At 33.2% G+C, this 14,244-nt stretch overlaps 1 protein-coding gene across 1 annotated transcript in view; it reads right to left on the bottom strand.

Moving 5' to 3' along the window:
• FMN2 (formin 2) overlaps nt 1-14,244 on the bottom strand; it is a 325,489-nt gene that overhangs the window by 71,861 nt on the left and 239,384 nt on the right. The window contains exon 18 of the mRNA XM_039883627.1: nt 8,916-8,967. Coding sequence (XP_039739561.1) covers nt 8,916-8,967 — 52 coding nt within the window. The remainder of the gene's footprint in view (nt 1-8,915; nt 8,968-14,244) is intronic.

The raw sequence follows: 14,244 nt of genomic DNA, 5'->3' as shown, positions 1-14,244 counted from the left end.
AATGCAGCTTCTGACCCAATTCCATAAAATAGGTAAAAATTAAAACTATTTTTGATAAGAGTACAAATTGTTTCTCTTTACTAAAACAAACAGATATTTTGGTTTTAGCTGTACATCATAATTATTTTTGAGATTTTTCTGCTACCTTTGGTTCACCTAGACCTCTGTTACAACACTCTCCTGTTTTTCTTCTTACTGCTTGGAATCGACTTCTCTCTCCATTATGGGTCTCTTTTTCTCTAGTAGTACCTCAAATATGGTACTTTTCATGGTTTTGGTCTGAGGCCACTGGTTATTTGTGGACAGCATCTCTTTGGGTGACCCATGCACTCTTGTGGTTTCTGCGTCTACCTTTTCATACTGATGACATAGAAAGCGCAAGCACTTGCCAAGCCACATTCCCGAGCTTTAGACTTAAACACTGAATCAAATAGACACCATTTCTACCTAATTACATACCTACCTCAAACGTCTCATCCTGTCTCCATCTTACTTTTAGAAACACCATCTTAGTCACCTGCATCAGAAACCTAAAGATCATTCTAGACCAATCCCCGAACAGAGGTTCATGATACTATGAACAGAAAAAAAAAATCACCAACTTTCCAGCATAGTTAAAATTGCACACACCGAGGCCTAAGATGTGTACTTTCAACCAATACAGAGAGAAATCTAAGTGCTTCTACAAGAAAAAAGACAAGTCAAACACAAAGGACTGCCAATAAAAATATTGTGAGACTTCTGAAAAACAACCTGAAGACTGGAAGACTAGAAAGAATCAATGCCTTCAATTTTTTAAGAGAAAATGATTTTCAAGTTAGGATTCTATGTCTAGACAAACTATCGATTAGGAGTGAGAGAAGAATACACTTTGAGAACTTGCATATCTGGAAATATCCCACAGATAACCTTCCTAAGAAATAAGAAGTACGTACTGTAGGTATACTCCCTCTCCTAAAGAGGGGGGCATGCCCAAGAGAAAGAAAAATACAGAATCTAAGAAAGAGATAGATGATCTATTAATAAAGGAGAGTAGCTGACAGCTACTCTCAGGATTATATCTAACCAACAGGGTCAGACACCCATGCAGACTGGATGAAGAGGATGGAGAACTCAAAGAGGAAAATAAAAATAAATGTCACACATTATTAGATATGTTTGATCATATGGAAAATAGTATTGAGAGCTTTTTGGAAGTGTGGTTGAGTATTTGAGAATAATTAAAAATGGGCTCAGAAAACTAAGCAAATGACAAAAATTATAAACAGCAAGAAAAAAATTAAAACTATAAGAAACAACTATCCCACACAATCTGACAGAGCAGTGAATAATAGTGAAATAGTGTTGTTAAAGCAAACATTGAATATTTAACTAAAATAGTAATACAAAGTTTAGAAGAATGAAGAGGAAAAAGTGGGATGGGGGTTAAGAATGAGCTAAAACTTCATCTATCATCACTGTAAGTTAATGGATAATGGATAACAAATAATGAAATAGCAGTACGAGGATTTATTGAGAAACATGGCAGAAAATATTAGAGGAAATGGCTGAGAGAAACATAAGAGGGAACAGGAAAGGGTGGGACAAGAGGCTGCTGCTTTTTGTTATATGACTTATGGTATTGACCTTTCCAACTATCTCTGCATTTATAACTTTGAGATAAATAAAAATTAATAAAAAGTAAAATGAACTAGAGAGGCAATATACGCGTGGAAAAGTATGAGGATGAAAACAAATTCGAAAAAACGTTCCTAAATTAACTTGACTATGTTTCCTATGCAATTTATTAGACACCAAGAAGCAACCACTTAGAAATAAGTAGCAAAAATAGAATAAACATTATGTTGCTTTGTGCTTGCAAAGCTTCTTCCCATTCTAAACCCTATAAATTTTCTTAATATTTTCTTCTAGTTAAAGTTTCAACTTCAATGTTTATTTCCTTAGTCTTTTTGCAATTTATTTGGTTGATGACCTGAGGTAGAAATCTCAACCTACTTTTAGCACAGCTTCATTATCCCGAGGCTGATTTCTCCTTTCTGAATTCTAAGACCTTGTCTCATTATTTCAAAACGTCTTCATTTTGCTTCTTTGTCAATGTCTGTCATTGCTTTAGATTGCTAGATTTACCCAGTAAGAAACTGAAACTGAAACCTTTAGTGGTAGTGTTGCTTCTGAGCTGGATCTAAATATGTCTTTTTCAGGATTGAATTAAGAAATAATAATTTTTAAAATGTCTTTCTACACATGTACCTACATATTTTTATATCGGCTAGCTGTAAACCTCTTCTATTTCTAATTTATGTACTATCATCTCAGAGACAGGACAGCCTAATAATTGCTCACTGTCCTGCAAATCTTATAATATCACTGAATTTATTTTGCATTGAATGATAAACATTATACTTGAAATAAGCGATCAAATTATGGATTTTAATATTTATTTTTCTTTTAAAATTGATTTTTTAGTCTTTTTTTTTGTCAAAATAGTACTAGAGTGGTAGTCATTTGTAGTTACTGATTTTTTAAAAAACATATTCACAAAAAAAGTTATTCAGATTTGGATTTCCTTATACTGTTAGTACATTTTAACTTTGAACTATCTAATAGGTTTTGAAAAACTGCCCTGGTCTTAATCTATATAATATTTAACAATTGCAGATTTAGCAAACCAATAAAGACATTTATTACTATTGAACTTCTTGCTACTTGTCTTCCTTACTATCTGGGCATTTTTATTAAAATACTACAATGCAAGATAATTTATGAAGCTTACACAAATATCACAAAGTGCATTACAAGTTATTAGGGAGGACAGGGAAGAGATTCTCCCCTCTCTCCAAGTATTTATATTAAGAACTTAATTCTCAATCCATTTAAATAGAACCTCATATTTTCTATAGGCACTACGTATGAAAAGCACTTTTAATAGTATGAAACCATAAAATATACTATGCAAATATGTACCCTAACTATAAAAAGCTGCTTTTAAAATGAGGTTGAATTCTGTAAGCCTATATCTGAGAACATGGTTTGGTCATTTAAATAGCAGAGTTGATAAAACACATACTTCAAATAAAGTTGAGAGGTTTGGAACATTATCTTAATTTATTCTTATCTAATCAGGAACATGTGGGATGTAACTAAAAGGAAAGACAAGTTGCATGAGTTTTGAAAAAAAAATGAGATCAACATTTTATATTCACAAGTAAGGATAGAAATTAAAAGGTCCTTAACACAAATTTAAAAAATATGTACATTAACCTAAAAAGGCACTGTTTCTCCTAAGACATGATAAGAGGACTGAGAGTCTGCAAGATAAGAAAAAGAAGCTCAGTTTTAAAGGGTGGACTTGGAGGTTCAAAAGAGTTTTGATTTTTTTCTTTTGGTTAATCAGCACATTGATTCGTAGTTTGAATATTAGAAACGGCAATTTTCTGGTTCTTATTCTTAATGGGCCTATATTTGAAGTCCTAAGTAAGTGACTACAAAGTACCCATATTACCAATGTGCAACCATGCTTTCAACAGTTATTGAATGCTTGAAATCAAAATCAACTTTAAATGGGCCTAAGTTTCAGGTCATAAAAAACAAACAAACAAACAAACAAAACATAGTTTATGATACTCTCTACTAGATATTCTTACAACCTGTAGAATAAAACAAGAAAAAAAAAATACACATATCCTATTTATCATATCCTATTTCTAGTTCTCTTTTTCTTCTATTAAAATTATTTTCAATCACTTTTTGCCTTTTCTACTCTATGCTCTCTTTCTGGTGGATTCTTGACTTTGAGTAACTTAAGAGCAATGAGAAACTTCTGGTCTAGTTTCTCATACAGTTTTTAGACCAATTTTAAAAACTATGCCAAATATTTACATTCTCTTTAACTTGATTTCAATATCCTCGAATCAAAGAATTTTGATCAATTTATTCATTTTCCTCCAGAAATGTGATTTTATTGCTAAGCAATGTAAGACTACAAACAAAAACAAAAAAGATTTTATGAATTATTTTGTAAGGATACATTTTCATAATGTATAAAAATAACCCCCAATCACTTTGGGAACTATTTTATGGATTAAATAATACATGATAAGTGTCGGCAATTTTCTGGAAGTAGCATGTAAAATCTGTTTTTGTATCTATTCATACTAATCTATGATTTTTATATGCCAATAATATTTTTACTTCTTCAAAAATCAGTATACATGCAAATTCCCACACCACAGTGTTACTGGAGGGATTAAAACACATTTTCATTGCAAATATGCTAACGTTTCCCCTTAGGATACTGCCTGCCCAAGAGTTAGGGTGTGACTTTGGCCTCACCAAGATGGGCTGACGTTATTTGGGGAGGATCCGTGGATCCTGGATCACTGAAAGATTGTATACAACAGTAACATGTTTCCATTTTTAAAACAAACTTTGCAAAAGGGCAAAAATTCTTTGATGTATTTTTTCTCTTTATAATTACTAACCAAAACTGAAGACAAACATTCCAAATTCTCTTAAGCAGAAGGTACTGAAGTCCTTCTATTCAGAATACACAAAAGCTAATAAATAAAAAATTTCAGGAGAGACCACCACTTCAGAAGATCTTTTATAACTGACAAAGGCCAGCAAACTTTCAAAGGGTGTCGATGGATCCCTTTGATAGTTGAAAGTCAATGGATTTTACAAAAATTTAAATAATGCAGCTACAGGAAAAAAAAATTCCCTTTGTACAAAGAAAAGTGTTGTATCTAAAATGTGCCACATGGCCTGAAAGTGAAGGGTGTGAAATGCAGCTTCCACGTGACCCTAGGAAGCCTCCCTCCTCCAGGCTTCCAGATGGTAACTATTCTGGGGAGGGATTTAAAGTAGTTTACTAAGAAATCCAAGTTGTAAAATAACAAACTCCAACTTTATTTTCCTTTATCAATATTGCTAAGAGAATGACGTAATGGTTTGGGGTTCTGCAAAGATCTTCCATGTCACTTTAGTTTTAATGCCGGCCTGGAGCCTGTCTGGTCTGCCAGCATAAGCCAGATAAACACAGACCTGCCGCCTTTCTATTCATCTCCGGATAGTTACTCAGAGAGTTTCTGGAAAATATGTCTATTATGAACTAAACATTGTGCTTTCATTTTATCCATGTGCCAGAAGTCCATTCTTTGGATAAACACTTTATAAACTGATACTCTAAAAGTCACTAAACATGATAAAGTATGTGTGCATCATTTCAGGACTGATTAAATACTTTCTCTCTCATGACAAACGAACAGTTACATATTACATGAAAAAATTGGAACCAACATTCCTTTGTTTCTTTTCTTTATTTTGTCTTTATTTTGCATTTTCCATTTCGACTCATTTGTTATGCAATCTTGGCTTTGGTGAAATACCACTCAAGCAATAGTATTTAGTTTTTAAAATGTGTGATTTAAAATTCTTTCATAAATGTGCTTTCTTCCATTACTACTTCTGGCCTTTACTACTACCGAATGCAATTACCTTTGCTCCTATTTAAATTAAATGGGGGAAAGGGGAGAATCAATGTTTTCTCTTTAAGAATTAAAATAAAATTAGTACTATGAGGTACATTAAGTGTATTTTAAAACTATACAGCCAAACCTTCATCACATCACAATGCCCCAAATAGAGCACATTAATTTATTAATCCTGTAAGTATGATTGTGCTATGTTTTCAACAAATTTACTATTATCTTATGATTAAAGATTAGTTACATTATAATCTTTTAGTTGTCTTTAGCTCCTGGAAAAAAAAAAAAATTAAGGCTTCCATTCTGAAGCATGTTTTAAAAACAGAGTTTTAAAAATCAAGTTCTAGTCAAGATGGTAGAGTAGGTAAATGCTGTGCCTGCCTCCTCTCACAACCACATCAAAATTACAACTGAATTATGGAACAGCCACCATTGGGAGTTGCCTGAAGTCTAGCTGAACAGAAATCCTACAACTGGAGACACACAGAAGAGGTCACCTCAAGACTATTGGGAGAGCGGAGATGCAAAATTGGCTGGTCCCACACCTATGTGTGGGGGTTGAGAATCTGGAGAAATAACTTGGGTGTGGATATCCCCCCGGAAGAGCGAGGGGTTGCGGTCTCACACGGGGCTCCCCAGCCCAGGGTTCCAGTGCCAGGAAGAGAATTCTCCACAACTGGAGTACCCAGCTCAGATGACCAGGGAGACTGAACCACTAGGCCTCACAGCACACTTACTATGTAAGATCACTCTACTCAGACTGGGAGACGCAGCAGCCCTACTCAATAAATAGAAACAAACACAAGTAGGCAGCCAAAATGAGTCATAAAAAAGAATGAAAGAGAGCATTTTGATAATTATCAGATGGAGGGTGGGGGATGGTTGAAGAGGGGAAGGGATTAAGAGGTATAAATTGGTAGTTAAAAATATTCATGGGGATACAGTGTATAGCATGGGGAATATAGTCAACAGCATTGTAATAAATATGTATGGTGTCAGTTGGGTACTGGATATCAGGGTGATCACTTCATAAGGTATATAAATGTCTAATCACTGTGTTGTACACCTGAAAGTAATATAATATTGTATGTCAACTATAATTGAAAAAAATATACATAAAATTTTAAAAATAAATAAAAAATAAAAGCAGAGGTTTAATGAAAAAATTTCAAAAGTACAGATGTCTTATTGAAAAATATGAACATCTTTGAACTAATGTTTTATTCTGTAGAAAAAGTCACAAACTTCCTAGAAAAATGAATGGTTTTTTGAAATAATAGAAGTGGAACAAATAAATTACTTTGTTTTCCATTACTCACAATGTGTCAAGTTAATTATACCTTTCTCAGTCTGATTTCCTTTACCTAAAACGTCACCTAAATTAACTTAGAAAGATAACTTATATTGAAACTATTACATTAGATAATTCAAATTTTAATTTTAGTCATTTCTATCTGCTTTATTGATGCCAAAGTTAAATTTGTTCTTTTTCTATCTCAAAGATCAGTTTTACTATAAAATGTCGTTTTTACCTGTGAAATTTAAGGAAAGAAATAGCAGAAGAAATTCTAAGAAAAATGTGAAGTTAGCCACAATTTATAGATAAGAATCTCTGGTTGTCAGAATGCAATTTTATAACTCACATCTTTGTTATTCTTTAAATTTAGATATAATGAAATGGCTATTAGAAAAATACAGAATTTCTACATTCTCTGCTTGTGAGCTGACACAGACACTGAGTAAATCTGTGGGAAAATAAAAACAATCACATTTGGTCTGATGATATTTTTCCACAATTGAAGAAAGCCATGTATGCTAATTAAAAATAAAATAAAAGCTGAAGCTGAAATAAACACATTGTGGGATGCAGGCAACCTTAACAAGATTCTGCTGAAATCTGTCTTGTAATACAATATGATAGTTTGGCTTGCTCAATGAAATCATCTGAAGATGAAGATATGTTCATCCAGTTTGTATTTGGGTTTTGGGTATGGTTCAAGACTCATCTGCTCAGTCATCTTATTCTCTGTGAGAATTGAAGAGTTCAGTGAAACTATTTATCCAAAAGCTATATATTTTTGTTTATGTGAAACAGGAGCTCAAAGTCCCACTTCTGAGATTAATAGCAAAAATGTATGAGTAAAGAGACAAAATTAGCACATAAAACACCTGGAATATGAAAAAGGTCTCATTTGATTTAAAAAATATACCAAATAGCCATTGTTTGTTTGAATCTATTTATTTAGTTAGGAAATCATAAAGTAATTGATAAAACATAATATTCTAGTATATAAAAGTCTAGTTTCTTGATAAAAGCAACACTTATTCATTTTACATGGATTAAGAGACAGGGCTTTTTAAAAAAAGAAAAAGTACTCAAACATAAAGACAAATGAGTATAATTCCTTTCAAAGAAAGCTGATGACATGAGTTTGTGCAGTTTACAAAACATTTTCACATGCGTATACTTGCTTTCCTAGTAAGGCTGCTCACCGGCCACACTCGAGTAAACTGCATATTGCGAAGAACAAAGTAATACATTCCTACAACGCTGGAAGATGGAAGGAAGGATGAGGTTCTATCCATCTAGAAATGAGGAAGCTGTGGCCCAGGCCCTTTATGTGGCTTACACCGCTGCAGTCTGGAACGGTGCTCTTGGGGCCCTGTCCACCACATGGGACTGCCCTATTTCAAAGCCACCGTGGTGAACATATGGAATCCTATATTGCATCAAAACATTTGGAAAACCTCTCTTTTGATACAGAAAAGGGTATTCAGTCACTGTACAATCCTCAAGACATGCATAGCCCAACTCAGCATCAATTATTTGTAAATGACTCCATACCAGTTCTAAAAATCAAAGCACATACATTTGTCCCCAATTTGTCACTGAGTCTCTATAAAACTAAAATGTCTTGAGCTGTAATAGTAATACTGAGATAAAAACAGTACCTCACAAGAAAATTCCTTTGATTAGGATGCTTTCCTATGCTCAGCTATGACTGCAAATCTCCATTCTGGAAGTGAAGGTGTATGCGAGGGAAGCTCACGGCTTTCTACCCGGATTCTACTTTTGAATGTGGAAATGCAATAGTTCCCTGTAACCAAACTCCTCACCCTTTTTTCTTCAGATTCCTGCTATCTTCCTTTTTCTCTTATTTCCACAGTCCTAAATCCTCTTCAAAAGTGAGGGCTAAGCTATTTAAAATAATTGGTGCTTAACAAAATTATACATCATTCGGACTTATAAAAATAAAATTTAGAAATTCAATGTGAAATTAAAGTACACTATTTATTAGTTTCTTTTTTTTATGCTTGAAAATAAAAATTGAGCTAATGATTGGTTACTTGAGATAAAACATATTAAGCATTTTATGAGCCTATTCTGAAGAGAAACATTATATTAAAGGAAAGTACTTAATTTCTCACCATTTATGAGTCTCTGTCAGTGAGTTTTCCTCTGCTTCTTGGTCAATTTTAGCTGAAAATTCAAGAAAAGAAAATGACAAAAGATAAATGATAAATAGTTATACTAACTTGAGCAGATATGATTCAAATAAAATATATTTTAATTTATTATTAATTCTAATGCACTCCAACTAGAAGTTTATTTTAAATCTATGAATAGATATAATTAGATTATATTTAATTTTCATTAAGTTAATACTATTTTATTGACACAGATAAAATATATAACCAACTAAAATTTTTAGATTTTAAGTAATTTCTTTTTTCTTTAAGTAATTTCTTTAAGTCAGTCACATTGACCTGAGGAAGAAAACACTAGCTAATTTCATATATACGTCTATTGTGTTTGTTAAAAATTAAATGCTGATAATTAGTTGAAAATAATTCTCAAGTAAAGGTATAAAAACCAAGTTTAAAAAACTGCATAGACATGGCATGTGATCTTTCTTAGTGCTCTCCACACCAGACTACAAGTGGAACAGATCCCAAGATTATTTCTACAGAAATAGAAGATAAAATACTAACATTTTCTATTAACTAAAAGTGGGGAAGTTATCGTGTTCCCATTTATCTGCTATCATTTTTCTCTAAAACGAAATAATAGTAGCTTGACACAAACCCAAAGACCAAATCTGGGAAATTATATCACTGTTTTCAAATTATTTAAAATAATACAGGAACTCATCACATGAAGTGACCTTTCACAGTTTTGATGAGTAAGCATTCTAGGAATTTATGTATTTCCTTCCACACACACATTTATACATAAATATTTTAGACACAAAAATAAAGTTTCAAAAATATTCTTATTTCTTATGATGTGAATATTTTTAGTCTAGTCTATTAGATTTTAAAATGTTAACTTTGATCTACTAAATTGATTTCATGCTTCACTAATGGTTTGTGACACACATTTTGAAAACCACTTAGGCTATAAAACACAAAGTAAACCAAACAAAACAAAAACAAAAGCAACCTGGGACTAGTTGAAAGCAGTCAACTTTTTATAATCAGTTCTCTTTTGTGTTGCACTTGTGGCCATTTGAAGAAATTAGAAGACAAAGTAGAGCAGAGGAAATTAATTATAAAAATTGGAACTGTGCATGAAATCAAACCCAAGGTCACTTGGGAATTGTCAAAGTGTCTCTCTCACTACTTAAAACACAATAGTACAGCTTGGGCTGGTTAATGTTTTACAACCTCAAGACAGCGTTTGTTCGTTTGTTTGAAGGTCTGTACAGTATCTACAAAGCCATAATCAAGTGTCATGCTGCCACTCTTTGCCAGGATTATAAGAATTTAAAAGACACCAATTCAGCTGGCAGCAGAGGGTTTTCTCCCTTTCCCTTTTTGTCCTTCAGGTTGTTTATACAAACTTACAGGGCAATCATAAGCCACATTAAAAAATAGGATAAATGTTCCATGATTTTACTTTGAGAAGGCTCCAACATGAACACATTATCTTAAAAAATCTTCTCTGGGATGCCTTATATGAAAATGGTTTGCTCTCAGAAGCAATTCTAGAGCCACATACCATTTGCTTAAGGGAAACAACAAAGCACCACAATGCATACCATTTTCAGAAAGAACATTCTTCCAATTGCCCTTGCATGTCTTTTTTCCTTCTTTTATAAAATACAGAGATTAAGACTAGGATTGGAAGAAAATAACTGGAATGTTTTAGAGGAATTAAGTTTATGAAATTTAAAGCACACTAGAATGAAATGCCAGAGATCTATTCCTGATTGTGCCACTAAAATTAGTTATGTCATATTAGGCAAATAGATTAATTTGTTAACATATAAAATATTTAGCACAGTGACCCCAATAATTTACAGAGACTAAATAAATATTCTTCAAAAATGTTGGACTTCAAGCTCTTTCAGGTCTTAAAGCGACGTAACACATAATTATGTTTAACTGAACATATCAACTGCTATTTTATTACGGTTCAATGTTATATTCAGATACAGAAAGCATATACTTAAAGCTTTTCTAAAAGCATAAACCCCTAAATTGTGGTGAGTGAAATGAAATGAGTTTCACTTTTTCATAATGGTTCCTTTTGATGTGTAATAAAACAGCTCTTGCTTCATTGCATGAGCAAGTTTGGCTGAAAAACACACTTTAATCCAAAGTGGCAGAAGACTGATTTTTACCAAAGGAACAAAACATAGAAACAGACCCCTTTACCAAATCTAATAGCTATATTATAATCACAAAACCAAATTGGAATAGCAAAGAATACTTTAAAATGTTCCACTATCCATTAGTTTTACATGATTTTGAAGCTAAGGGGATATATGTATTCAAACTGTAATCAACTTTGATAAATAGTCAAATGAGAGATCAAAGAAAGTGCATTAGAGCACACATTTCAACTCTTGATGTAGAATCAACAACTCAGTGAGCTGAACAGATTTTTCCCTTGTATGGTGACAAAGAAATAAAAACTTTCGAAAAAGATGGGGTGCGATTCAAGTTTTCTGAGGACAATATAATTTTCCTACATAATGCCTGTATAAACACACCATCAATATTTTGTTGTCACAATTGTTATAAACACACTTATGATGTTAACAGTGACAAATGCAGGATTTGGTTTCTTCAATTAGTGAGGATGGAATCTACTGAACTAAAATAAAATGTAACTAAGTTAGTAAAAAATAAGATACCTTTTAGGTATAAAATAAGACTAACTCTGCCATCCCTTTAGGGAGTACTCAAGCTAATCACATTCAGTGACCAAAATCTTAGACCAACTGTGTTTTTCAGTTTGAGTAAAACTTCGACAGGCTATGTACCATCTGTGTTGCAGGCACTGCTTTTTGAGCATGGCTTTGCTGAAGGTGACATAGAAAGTAAGATTATTTTCTATATAATAAATATTGTATTGTTAATTATTTTATTCCCTGACCCATATTTTCAGAAATATTAAGTTAATTTCTAATGGTACAGATTTGTGATTAGTTTTGAAAGCCAGTGATACTTTTAGCAGCAGTTTCCTACATATTTATAATCTGCTATCAATAAACTTTATTGTACTAAAATGTACTAAATAAATTATATGAGATGCCAATTTTCTGCTTCAAGTAAGATTGATTTCTTGATTAAATGAGCACATAGCTCATTTCTCTTTTGACATACCAAATGAGGATGGCAGCCTTTTAGTCATCCCCGAGAATAACTATAGGAAAGCTAAATAAGCATTCAAAACAGAAAGGCACAAGGCTTGGTTTGTAGTGATTCTCAAGTTGTAATCCAATCACCAGAGGCTCTCTGTGTCACAGCCTCCCCGAAAGCCTTGACCACATTCAATAGAGACATTTGTGTGACTCTCAATGGATGCCACTAGCCAAGGCCTCCCTGGCCTCAGATCTCTAGAAACAACCAGCTCTCTCATGCCTTGTATGAAAAAAGGGCACTTCCTTGGAGAGGTTTTCTTACCACGCCGCCTCTCATTTTCAAATCCCACCAGAGCTAGTGTTTGGGGCGAGAACATGAGATTCAGAGTTACACAGACCCTGGTGTGAATTCTAGCTTGACCACTAAGTTGTGCTAGAGTTTAATAACTTTGATAATCACTTTGATTTAATAACTTTTCTTTATCATCAAAACAGGTTAACAATTTCTTTTTCATAAGGAGTAAATAATGTACAGGCATACCTTGCTTTATTGTACTTCACAGATAATGGTGATTTTACAGATTGAAGGTTTGTGGAAATCCTACATTGATCGAATCTATGGGCACCATTTTTCCAACAGGCTCAGATCATAGCATTTTTTATCAATAAAGTATTTTGTAGTTAAGGTGTGTACTTTTTTAAAGACATAATGCTATTGTATACTTATATTACAGACTACAATATAGTGCAAGCATAACTTTTATATGCACCAGAAAACCAAAAAAAAAATTGTGACTCGCTTTATTGCAATATTTACTTTATTGCAGTGGTCTGGGACCCAACCCGCAATATCTTCGAGGTATGCATGTATAAACGTACTGATGCACAGTAATAATCTTCCTGTCTTTCCTCTTCTCTTCATGTTATGATTACTATTTAAAAAATTGGTATATGCTGCTTTCATAATGCAAAAAGTTTCCCATTGTAGGAGCACCAACTACCCTCGTAATCCTGTTATAAACAGAATCCACATTCAGAATGAGGCTCACGCACTGCAAAAAACGAGGGGCCTCCTTATAACCATATCAAGAAGTCATGGTTCAAAATACCACAGTAGACTCAAAGACTTTTACAAAATTAACGAAAAACTCTAAAATATATTTAATGTCTTTTTTTATTCTACTTAATTTGCGTGTGTTGTTGTTTGCATGTGGCTATGATGAAGAACTTCCAATGCTTACAGTGTAAGCAGACGCAAACAGTTTCTTAGACCTTTTTAAATTTTTTCAGACACCACAGTAAATGAAATTGCTGTAAGGGAGACTTTTTTTTTTTTTTTGCAAATTTAGAAAGAAACTACCGAAATCCTAAAGATAAAATAATTTACGAAAAGTTTGCAATGTTCCTCTAAAACATCCATTTGTATTCCATACATACTATGGGTAACTATTCACATCTTGATTTTGATATCCACCACCAAGAAAATGTTCTGAGATTGAATATACTGAAAACAGAGTTTGAAGCAGAGACAACTGAGAGTTAAGATGGTGAAATAAAACAATCAATTATCTATTGCTACTGGAGGGAATGAAAAGGTAACAATTTTAAGAAAGAAGGCAAAGTAAAAAGTGGTTTGTACTGACCATCTCTAGTGAATTTCAGTAACTCACTTTAACAGAACTAAAATCTAAAACTGAAGAAATAAACCTTGAAGAAGCTGATCAAGCAATTGCTGCATCTCAGGGGCAAACTGGGTCTTAGATATTAATGAGAATATTGCAACTGTTGTAGTGATGGTTCCCCTTTACCCTCCATATCTCAGGAGACAGAGATGTGAAATTTAAGGCAGAGGAAGCCTGTGGTTAAAACAATATAATGAAAGAAACACTGAGCCTTTTAGGAGGCAGCCTTCGTTTATTTGGTTAGTTGTATTTCCATCTATTTATTTCAGAGTTAGGGCATGAGATCTCCTTTCAGGTCCAGACCACTGGCATGGACCGTCCCAGGTCCCGTAAACATGCAACTGGATAAAAAGTGTTTTAATGATTCTGTTTCAGCATGCTGGCATCCAGAATGTCTTCTCCAAAAGCATTAATACTTTCTCCCCCAAATCTCTGCCTCCACAAGTATTTTTCTGGTGGTTGCCGTCTTACTACGTCACTATT

Source organism: Pteropus medius, unplaced genomic scaffold (genome assembly GCF_902729225.1).
Source record: "Pteropus medius unplaced genomic scaffold, Ma_sr-lr_union100, whole genome shotgun sequence".
Taxonomy (NCBI): domain Eukaryota; kingdom Metazoa; phylum Chordata; class Mammalia; order Chiroptera; family Pteropodidae; genus Pteropus; species Pteropus medius.
Note: the sequence above shows the minus strand (reverse complement) of the source record. Positions and strands in the feature narration are given on the sequence as shown.